A 12043-nucleotide genomic window follows, 5' to 3' on the forward strand; every position below is an offset into this window, starting at 1 on the left:
TCTTCCCGTTAGAAAATCATGGTTTTCGGGGATCGACACCTCACCCTTTTCAGGTAAAACGGCCACACGCAATTATCCTGATTACTGAAGTCTGGTTCGAATTAACGAGATTGTTTGAGACCGAATCAGCCTTCGAGAAACCGAGATAGCCTGACTTTAATCATCTGGTTAATTTAAGCTCGCTAATGGGACTTTTGATCGACTTAGTTGAACCACGTACAGGGAACGGGCCCAGGAGATAGTGATAGTATTGATTAAATGGGTATGTGATTGATTCTGTTAATCCACTGTGTTTATCATAATATATGCATGGTATGTTCAAATTACCACCGGACAGGTTTCACACATAGACACACATCTTTTATGGGATTTCCCCTCTTACTACTATACAGAGGGTTTTGCCCATATATATAAAGTAATAATTTACAAATATAGTTAATATAGTTTAGTCTTGGTATGGATTTGGCTTCAGTCTGAAGTGTTATTTAGGCAATGGAGGAAAATTACATTTGTACTTCTTGCCGTTTTGGTCAGATGTTTAAAGTCTTTAGATTAACAAGCCTAATTATTAGGGCTGGGTATCGCCACTGATTTCCCAATACAATTCGATTCCCATTCACAAGGTCCCGAATCGATTCGATTTCCGATTAAATTAGAATCCAATTCACAATGTCCCAAATCGGTTCGATTTCCGATTTAAATTCGATTCAATGCTATAAAATGTTAATGGTTCAAGGAACCCTCTAACATGTTGCATTGTAAAAAATATCAATGTTTACATTAAGAATTGACTCTCAAGCTGTTACATGAATGTACTTTTTATCGGAACATTGGCTTTTGCATATGTCACGTCTGGGTAGGGCTGGGCGATTAATCGATTTTATCGATTAATTCGAATTGATTTAGGACGATTTTCAAAAAATATTTTAAGAGTCACCTTTTATTTTACAAAAAGTTATGTTTGGTGAAAGTTATATTTGCACTTTATTAACTCATTCAGAGCCACGCCCATATATGACCAAATTAGGGCTTGTAGGCCAGCGCTTTAATCAATGGGAGGACGGGGATATTTGCGAACGCTTAAACTATATCTTAAATTATGGCTATGGGTCTAATACACCCGTCGCTTATCAATGACTTGCTTGCAGTCAACATGTACGAAACGGATTGTTTTTTCATCTGTACATTTCCGTTTTATACCGTTTTGAATATGAGTATAGTTTTGGAGATTTCTAGTAATTCCAGAGAAAGACACGATAATAGCCCTTTAGTGGAATACACAAAACACATTGTCATTTTTCGGCTGATTTATTAATCATTTTCAAATAAACGCTAGATTATCGATAGTATATGTGTCCTCATGCGGGGTCTGAAAAATCGCTTCTCCGTACTTTGGTCGGTGCGAACCTCGCACACACACACTCTCCGATGGCGGAGAAAGGAACATCTGATTACCCCAAGATTTGTAACATAAAGGCCTTACCTCACATCTGATGTCATGCAAAAAGAGTAATCCAATTCCTGATCGCCATTCCAAATATTGATCCAACGTTATAGTCCAAAACACATAATCCACGATGCTCCCAGTCCCCCCAGTCAATGCAATAGTATCCAGCTGCATGCCCGAGAAGTAAAACCTGGACCGGACTTATTTTTTCGATGCACAGTCCCAGCCAATCCAATCCAATGTGCAATACCATCCGGGAGACGATAGGCGGTGGTATTTGCCCTTTGCGAGCTCAGACCCATTCCCAATGATAACGTCAGGCTGGATGGATGAAAAATGAATGGATATTGCTAATAAAAGAAATAACGATTAAAACTCGACTATACTCGTGATTGGCACTCAAGCGATGGCGAGTTAACCCGACTATACTCGTGGTTGTCACTGAATGGGTTAAGTTCATTTGAGGCGGCCCGGTAGCGCAGCGGACTAAGCGTCTGTCTACCACCGCAGAGACACTGGTATCGAATCCGGCTGTTGCGGTCCCTCCGGCTTGGCCGGTCGTCATACTGACACAATTGGCAGTGTCAGCAGGTGGGAAGCCGGTGGGTGGTATTCTGGTCGTTGTAAACAGCGACTCCTACAGGTCGGTCAGGGCGCCTGCACAGCGAGGGAAGGAACTGGGTAAGGTAGTGTGATCCTCCCACGTGTTACACTTCCCTGGTGAGAGTCCTCGCTGTCAGGTGAAAAGAGGCTGCTGGCTGTCTCCTATGTATCGGAGGAAGCATCTGATGGACTTCAGGGCTCCCTAGACGACCAGTGGGGGGCACATGCGAGCAACGACCAGGAAGGGGAGGGGGGAATTGGCATAACAACTAAATTGGGATGGGGGGAAAATACAGAAAAATAGGAGGATAAAAAGTGGATAGAAAAGATTCAAATTCATTCTTGTTTGATGATCAAGAGGCACCTTTTATTTGTTTTAAGTGAAGTTTGGTGAAAAAGCAAGTTATTGCACTATTAATCCCAATAGGGACCTTCATCTTTGTTTGATCGAGAGTAACCTTTTATATATATGTAAGGGATAATATAGCTACGAGGTCATTGTCGCAAAATAATTGACCGACACGGAGTTTAAAATACCGAGGCGCCTTGCCGAGGTGTTTTAAACTTCAGTGAAGGTCAATTATTTTGCGACAATGATCGAGTATAGCTATACATTATCCCGCTTATTACATGGCTAACTTACTAACAATATACCTAATTCATTTTACATCGACAAGATGAGATCAAATGCAGACGCAGTTCTGTTCTGGCTCCGCTGTCATCGTCACACACACTCCGCTGTCAGTGCAGCCAGCAGGTGTGTCTGATTGGCTGCACTGATGCAGTGTGTCAGTGGCCTTGATTGCGAACAGCTGCGCACAGCGGTCATTATTGTTCGGCAGAGGTCCGTTATCGAGTAATAACGGACCTCTGACGAGCGCTATTGACCAATCTCAAGCAAGCATTTCGGCGAATGTGAAAACGCCATGTAATAAATATATATATTTATTTTTATTTAAAATATATATATATATTTTTTTAAGTGAAGATTGGTGAAAGTTAGGTTTGCACTTCAATCCCAATAGGGAAATTCATCTTGGTTTGATAATCTTTTTAAAACAAAGCTTATTTGAATGATTTCCTTGGCGTTTCTAGTTTTTAAGAGACATTTTTTGATTAAATCGTAAATCGGATGTGGTGTGAAAAAATCGGTGATGTCTCAGTAAGTGGTTTCGTAGATTTGTTGTATTTCCACTAGGGGTGGACGGTATGGTCTAAAATGTATATCGCGGTATAATTTGAAGCATAGACGGTAACAGTATATATCACGGTATCAGTGTTTCGTTAGAATTATTTTTTTTGCCTGATAGGCAGGCTATATAAATAATGACATCCTCAAGGCATGTAGATTTATAATATTTTAACTTAAAACTAGGCTATAGTCATTATATTCCAAATAAAATAAGTCCCGAGATTCCGTGCTGCTGCCGACTTTAAATCAAATGGGTGTCTGTGGGCAGTCGCCCGACATTAACACTTTAACTGCTGGGAAACGCTTTACAGCGTCATTCCCGGCCATGCTCAAGTTGCCGAAGGACGCTTTACAGCGTCTTTAATATCAATATTTCAAAAATCTGTGATCGGATTCATATTTCCCCTCCGCTGGCCTGAGATCCACCAGGAGGACCCACTGAGCTCTCTGGCGGTTCAGGAGCGCCATCTGGTGGCCGATCGGCGCAATCGCCAAACAGGAAGTGCTGTGGAGGTTGTGCTGGTCGGCCATATTACTTCCGGGCACTCGGTTTGGCTGCCGGCACTCTGGCTCGGCACAATATATAGCGATCCATTGCCAATAACTTGATAAACAACATGATTTGGATGTATATAGTATTATACAAGCTGGAAATGGTTCATCAGGATAAACATCCCATAATCGAAAACGGTCTACACCACGCTGATCGTCCAACGGCGCGAGGAATATCCGGTAAGATTCAGCGTTATTGTTGAACGTGTTCCATATAAACTGTTATGATGAACATATGACCCACACTAGATGAATGATATAACGCTGCCCACGGAATTATAAACGATCCCCCGCCCATCCGGTCATCATCAGATCATACGTAGATCATTCTAGAAGTACGTCCAATTGAAATTTTTTATATCGCCCCGATTGCCATCAAACTGTATTTCATCATCAATATAATGCATTTGGGGCTATAGATCACGTTCTGGAGAAAGCTGCAGAAAGAGATGAAAACATACTTATACATTAGACCATACTTTACTATGAATATGTGAATGAAAAAGTTTAACGTTGCTACACAATGAACAATACATATAGGACTTTGAATGGGCCCTAATAATGGCAATGTAGCAATAGAATTTAAAAAGTTATAGCCATGCAAAGAAGGGGTACTTCTCCATAGACAAATAGAGCCGGCAACCTATGGTATATAATGAATTTAACCCATGGCACCCAAAGTGTTAATAAACAGCAGTCTGTTATAATCACATTTTTATGAGCTAACGAATTACGTTATATTGGACATTTGTATTAATTATATCAAGCGAAGAACTGAGAAATTTGGCAGAGAGAGACGGCAACATTATCGTGGGTTTGCGTGATGACTCTCTCCACCTCGCAACGACTTATTTGCAAAGAGTATGTCGCTGCAGAGCAGCAGATTCAGCTGTTTTAAGGCTCTATCTGGGGACCGCTCAACAGCGCCCCCCACCCAACAGCTGAATTGCCAATGGCTGAATTGGAGTACTGCACGGTGCCGGTACAGATGGGTGGGTTATGGTGGATTCTGCGGCTCTGCAGCTGCATAATGCTTCTCGCAAAATCCAACATCCAGCTTGCGCTGCCCAGCCGTCAGAACACTACACATCATAATGTTCACAGCAAACTGTAGTTGATCACCAGGTACAGCATTCTGTTATAATCACATTTTTATGAGCTAACGAATTACGTTATATTGGACATTTGTATTAATTATATCAAGCGAAGAACTGAGAAATTTGGCAGAGAGAGACGGCAACATTATCGTGGGTTTGCGTGATGACTCTCTCCACCTCGCAACGACTTATTTGCAAAGAGTATGTCGCTGCAGAGCAGCAGATTCAGCTGTTTTAAGGCTCTATCTGGGGACCGCTCAACAGCGCCCCCCACCCAACAGCTGAATTGCCAATGGCTGAATTGGAGTACTGCACGGTGCCGGTACAGATGGGTGGGTTATGGTGGATTCTGCAGCTCTGCAGCTGCATAATGCTTCTCGCAAAATCCAACATCCAGCTTGCGCTGCCCAGCCGTCAGAACACTACACATCATAATGTTCACAGCAAACTGTAGTTGATCACCAGGTATGTTTTATTAACGTAGAATAATTCATATAAGAAAAACGATAGGGAAATATCTTACCTTTCTCCACTGGTTAAAAATGCCAGGAACTGAAATTGAAACTTGCTGTAGCCTGTGCGCCGCGGTGATATGTGTTTATTATGAAATGACAATTGCGTGTTGACACGCCCACTGCGCGAAGCCTCCTAAATAACTTTTTCCAGTTTGCACATATCTATTATCTATGACTAATTCTATCTATTTTTAGGGGCAAATGCGAGTGAAATAGTCACGCTGTGGTTACATGACGTCATTGCTATTTTAGAGCTGCTCTACCGGTTACAAGGTATAGTCAAAATCCATACCGTTGAGCAAATTCATACCGTTTATACCGTATACCGTTTATACCGTCCACCCCTAATTTATATTATCTATGTCTGTCACTATAGCCAATGGGAATGCTAGAAATTGTGGGCTGGGAGAACCAATGGAAAATGCCTATCCTGAGGCCAAACTTAATTGCCAACCCCTGGTCAACACCCTCCCCAGACCGACAGTAGGGCAATGCACGCAACGACCAGGAAGGGAATTGGCATAACGACTAAATTGGGGGATGACAAATATATATCTATATATATTATAATTATTATTATATATATATTTTTTTAAGATCGATCTTGGGATTTTATTAACTCATTCACGGCCAGGGACTTTCCTCATCCTGTTCTAGCTAGGCCACGCTTTAAAGATAGGAGTGCGTCACCTTGTTTGTAGAGCTATATCTATATTCTATATTACAGCTATGGATACAATACTATGGTCATTTGACAGTAACTATTAGGGGTGGGAATCGCCAGAGACCTCGCGATACGATACTTGAGCCGCGATACGATAGTATTGCGATACTCGATATATATCGCGAATATTGCGATATATGTATATTTTCTATCACTTTTTTTAATTTTTTTTACTGCAAAGTAAAACTGTCAACATGTTTTATCTAATAAAATAAAGTTCAGTCTGTTCATCTCACTTCAATAATTTTTATTGCAGAACATGGTATTTTCTCAAGCAGACAGATGTAAACACTGTAATCTGTGTTGCATGTACCTGACAAACTGAACTGTTTGTATTACAGTCATATTCCAACTTAACTGAATGCACATGTGTGTGTGTGGACTACTGTACTATTACAGGTATTGAAATGAACAATGCAACTTCCTTATACAAAAAAAAATAATTAAAAAAATTTATAATTATGAATAATTAAATATCGATACTTGGCGTCCCTGTATCGATACAGTATCGCCACGCAAAGTATCGCGATACTACTACGTATCGATTCCCCCCCCACCCCTAGTAACTATCTTCTGTCCAAGATGCAAAAAAGGAATAAATTTTTTCATGTATACGTTCGTGCGTTATCCCGTGGTGAATATAAGTATAGTTTCGGGGTGATCCGGGGGAATTCCTGGGAAACGGAGTTATAGGGCGCTACCTGAATTCTACTAAAAGCATTGGCGTTTCATCCCTGGACATGCTATTTCCAAATCAAATGTATATAATAGGTATTATGTTTCATCATGAATGCATGAAAGGGGGGTGGGGGGGTCGTTTCTGATGCTTTGATTGCCAATTATTATCACAAGGTATTCCAAAAAGAATATTCCAATTGTTTGATCGCCATCTGGTCCATCTGATGTCCATCTGGTCCACGACATAATACGGCACAACACATGCATCGAGTGTCCCGAAAACGGTTCAATGCGATCGAGTTAAGCCCTAGGCTTCCCTGTACTAAAAAACTGCACCCGGATCGGTTTAAACGTAACACCCGGTCTGGAACAGGGTTTAATGCACTCTCGATACTGCCGCCTAGCAGTATCTGGCCGGTACTGCACCCTCTGGGTCCCAGTATGCCTTTTAATGGCAACATACAGGTCCGTGACATTGAATCGAATATTAAAAACGATCCAAAAACGTATAGTGTATATACGTTTTTTGGCCCTTAGCGGTTGGCGCGCGAAAGCCGTGTAAATGTTAATCGATAATTCAAATGAAGATCGATTCAGAATCGGGAATTTTTTTTTTTTAACCCAGCCCTACTAATTATGCTGTTCAGAACTTTGACATGTAAACAGTTTTTAACTCTTGTGTCTGGGGTTGCAGGCAGGGAAGGAAATAATTAATATAAAAACACTGTTCAATACAAAGGAAGGAAGAGAGGCTTGAAAATATTATAATATTATGATATGATTACAATTGTATTTAATTTGGTCACAAAAACGTCAGACAACTCGCGTATTGAAGTAAGAATTTTACTTGAGAATGTATGTAAACATTCTCACTATTTTGGTGTCGAGGCTCTTTTTCTAAATCACTCCCTGCTGAGTTTAAAGCCAGACAAATATATATAAAATATACATAATATGTTCCCTTTAAAGCTTGAATTTTTTATGTATTCTCTAAACTTCTGATATAATCATATTTTGTTCTATACTGTCAGGCCTTGTATCAATCCATTTAAATTTTAAACTCATGTTTAGCTGTCTGTCAGGCCTTGTATCAATCCATTTAAACTCATGTTTAGCTGTCTGTCAGGCCTTGTATCAATCCATTTAAACTCATGTTTAGCTGTCTGTCAGGCCTTGTATCAAAGTTTCAGACAATCAACTTTAGAATAAAAAAAACCCCACCTTTTTAGCGATACTGCCAGCAGGAGATGAGATAACAAGACATTACATAAACCATAAAGAGTCAAGTTGGACTTAAAAGAAAATTTGTGTTGGTTAGTTTTCTGCTGACCAATTATCTTCTGGTACAGGTGCTGAGTAACGCACGCCTCTTCTTAGAGAACCTGATAAAGTGAGTGTACACACACAGTCACACACACACACACACACACACACACACACACACACATACACATACACATACACATACACACAGACAGACAGACACATACTGAGGCAAATTCTGAGGCAAATTCTAATGAAATTCATTGGTGTTCTCTTGACATCATCTCCTCTCTCTCCTCCCCTCTTATTCTCTCATCTTCACCTCTTCTCTCCTCGCCTCTCACCTTTCCCCTCTTCTCCTCCTCCTGTCTAGATATGGTATACTGGTAGATCCTATCCAGGTGGTGTCTTTGTTTCTGAAGGACCCCTACAGCTGGCCAGCAGCCTGCCTGATCATCGGTGTGAAACATTTCTATCACTCTCTCTGTACATCAGGCTGCATGCAGAGCAACAACTGACTGGGTTTATTCAGCATGTCTTTCAGCTGCTAGCTGGGTTATTCTTCCACAATATAAAACAAATATACATGCAAATCATGTATATGTACTGAATGCAAATCATGTATATGTACTGAATGCACTCAAATGAAGTAGAAGAAGAAGAAGTCTTTATTTGTCATGCAGATTTAACACACATGCGATGGGCGACCCACAGGAACACACACACACATGCACTGAGTCGCTGAATGAAATGTTCTCTGCACCTCCCATCCCGTCGTCCTTCCCCCCCCCCCCCAAAGGGCAGCCGGGAGCAGACGAGGGCTGCGGCGAGCGCCACGACCGGGGACCAATCCAAGTGGCTCCTGTCCGTCTTCATCAGGGACGCGACGGCGTTAGCGATCTGTTGTGCATGTTTTCCGATTGGGTTTATCTCATCGGGAGGGGAAACCCTTGCGAGCACGGGGAGAACATGCAAACTCCACACAGAAGGGCCTGAAAATGATGTTCATGTAGTGTAACTTATTGTTGAGGGGACACCAGTAGGGCTGGGTATCGCCACTGATTTCCCGAATCGATTCGATTTCCGATTTAAATTGGATTCCGATTCACAAGGTCCCGAATAGATTCGATTTCCGATTCAATTCGATTCAATGCTATACAATTTCAATGGTTCAAGGAACCCTCTAACATGTTGCATTGTTAAAAATATCAATGTTTACATTAAGAATTGACTCTCAAGCAGTTACATGAATGGACTTTTTATTGGAACATTGGCTTTTACATACGTCACGTCTGGGTGATGTCTCAATAAGTGGTTTCGTAGATTTGTTGTATTTCCACGATCATTATCTCTGTCTGTCACTATAGCCAATGGAAATGGTCACGTGGGCTGGGAGAACCAATGGAAAATGCCTATCCCGAGGCCAAACTTAATTGCGACCCCTGGTCTACAACGCATTTTTATTATACATTTTTTGTTTGTTTTAAGATCGATCTTGGGATTTTATGAATCGCTAATTCAATTGAAGATCGGTTCAGAATCGGGAAATAGATTTTTTTTAACCCAGCCCTACTAGGGAACGGGTATTGTGGAGAGCAAACCTAGCCATTCTGTAATGTGTTGATGATGATGATGAATCTCTGCTGTGTTGCAGCCTCCAATGTGTTCATTGTAGCAGCCCTGCACACAGAGAGGAGACTGGCGCTGGTGAGTTTGGACTCCCGGGGGGAAACTTCAGCTTAACCCTTTCACTCCCACACGACAGAAGGTTAACCCTTTACTATCACACTACAGACGGTTAACCGTCTGTAGTGTGATAGTAAAGGGTTAACCTTCTGCCGTGTGGCAGTGAAAGGGTTAACATTCTGTATTGTCGCAGTAAAAGGGTTAACCCTTTGGTAGTGCGGTAGTGAAAGGGTTAATCACTTCATGTAATTTGTCACTTGAGCTAAGCAATATTGCCGGGCTTACTTGATTCCATCCACATATTCAAAATGATCACATAATACAATGATTACATCCACAGCAGTGATGCCACAGATTACTTGTAAAAGTAATCCGATTACTGATTACTGATTACTCCTTTAAAAAGTAATCCAAGTTACTTTACTGATTACTTGATTATCAGAGTAACTTAGTTACTTTGAAAGTAACTAGGTTACGAAGTCGTCGTCGTTCCCCCAACCGTTTTTTTTAAACGCTTTATTGAAAGTGCATAAATTGTTTTTAACTTGTTTCTCTGCACATAACGTAAATTGTTAAACTAGTGCTTCAGCTTCTGTACCATCAAGTATGGTAAAGCAACAGTCTATGATGCTCACAGCATTAGAGCAGCCAGCCAGTGGTTTTACAAAACCAGTGTATCCATTCACATCTAACAAATGCAGGCTGAACTATTCAATTATATCAACTGTAACTATTAAATTGTTTTTATAAATGTCTCTCTATAAACATACAATCAGTCTCTCTTTAACATGTAAATTAACTGTAAATCTGGCAAATAAGAGCTTTTGCTCTTCCACCATCAAATATACATGAATCAAAAGGGAAAGAAACAATCTCTCTCTTTTGCTGTTTGGCTGGCCTCCGAGTCCTCCTGTACCTAGTCGAAGCGTCGGCTAGTGTTGTGATTCCAGATGCTTTCAATGCAATTGGATGTGCTGTTTTTAGCGGTAGACAGTATTTTGTTTCCTCCGCATATGAACGTGAAGTAGTGACTGAGGCCCCGTTTAGACAAGCGTTTTTGGGATGGAAGTCTGAACAGAAACTCACTTTTAATTTTGCCAAGCGTTTTGGGGTGGAATTCTCAGACGACGGAGCCCTGCTGTCACACGATTGGCGCATATGTCACATGACGTGCTGTGAAGACCCGCCCTACTCTGCCTCTGATTCGCAGACTGTGGATGGGGAATGTGATTGTACCAAAGCAGAGTCACTCACAGACAGTGTCCAGTCACGCCGCGGGACACATTCTTGTGTAACCCTTTCACTGCCACACTACGTCACTCCCAAAAGAAAAACAGCTCAAAATGTATTTTTGACTGTCGAAAACGAAATAAAATACTGCATTCCGCCTGCATTATGAATTTATGATGAGATAGTAACGAAATAGTAACGCACAGCCACTTGGACAAGTAACTGCAATCAGATTACTGGCTTTTAAAGATTAACGCGTTAGATTACCATTTTCGGGGGAAAGTAATCTGATTACAATAACGCGTTACTTAGTAACGCGTTACCGGCATCACTGATCCACAGTGATTTAGAAATATTCTAAAACCATTAAGTCATTCTCCCTCTGCATGCATGCGTGTTTGTGTGTGTGTGTAATTTTCTCCCCCCCCCCCCCCCCCCCCCCCTCTCTCTCTCTCTCTCTCTCTCTAGGGGACAATCTCAGAAAACACAGGATTGGTTCTTCATATTTTTTACCTGGTGGCCATGTTGATTTCCCCTGCACTCACTGTCCTCACTCTCAGCTCCATGACACCAGGTGTGAACACGTGCACACACACATCTATAGTGGACACTAGGGCTGTCGCGATAACCGCATCACCGCAATGTGGGTGTGTCAAGTCACCCGCGGGTGTAGAACAGACAACCACGACAACCGCGGGTAAAATAAAAGGGGCGTCATCATTTTTAACTTCATTTAATGACGAGGCGTCCGTTTTCCAGTAGCATGAGCTAACTTCCCGTTTCCATACAGTTTACAACTCACAGATGAAATCAGGATTTATTTTCATATCCCGGACTTGAGCCCCCAATGTATACCTTTTCCTGTATTAATCTGAACCGTAGTAGAGTACAGGGGAGTACACTCTAGGGCCGAAGTGCTGGTCATGTAACGTGCTTGTTATAACTAGCCGGACTTCGGGGTAATTCCCTCTGTAAGGTGGTGATTGGTGACAATAAACCAGGAAACCGTTCTCTCAAGGACTGGGTGTTTATTTCCGTTTGCAGCTCTCTATTCTT

General features: G+C 41.5%; 1 protein-coding gene across 1 annotated transcript in view; it reads left to right on the plus strand.

Annotated features, from left to right (window-relative positions):
• dgat1a (diacylglycerol O-acyltransferase 1a) overlaps positions 1–12043 on the plus strand; it is a gene marked incomplete at both ends in the record, with an annotated part of 129003 nt that overhangs the window by 16578 nt on the left and 100382 nt on the right. The window contains 4 exons of the mRNA XM_084312029.1: positions 8158–8198; positions 8445–8530; positions 9726–9778; positions 11456–11561. Of these exons, the coding sequence (XP_084168155.1) occupies positions 8158–8198; positions 8445–8530; positions 9726–9778; positions 11456–11561 (286 nt within the window). The remainder of the gene's footprint in view (positions 1–8157; positions 8199–8444; positions 8531–9725; positions 9779–11455; positions 11562–12043) is intronic.

This window comes from Notolepis coatsorum (assembly GCF_963971535.1).
Source record: "Notolepis coatsorum genome assembly, chromosome: 4".
Taxonomy (NCBI): Eukaryota; Metazoa; Chordata; class Actinopteri; order Aulopiformes; family Paralepididae; genus Notolepis; species Notolepis coatsorum.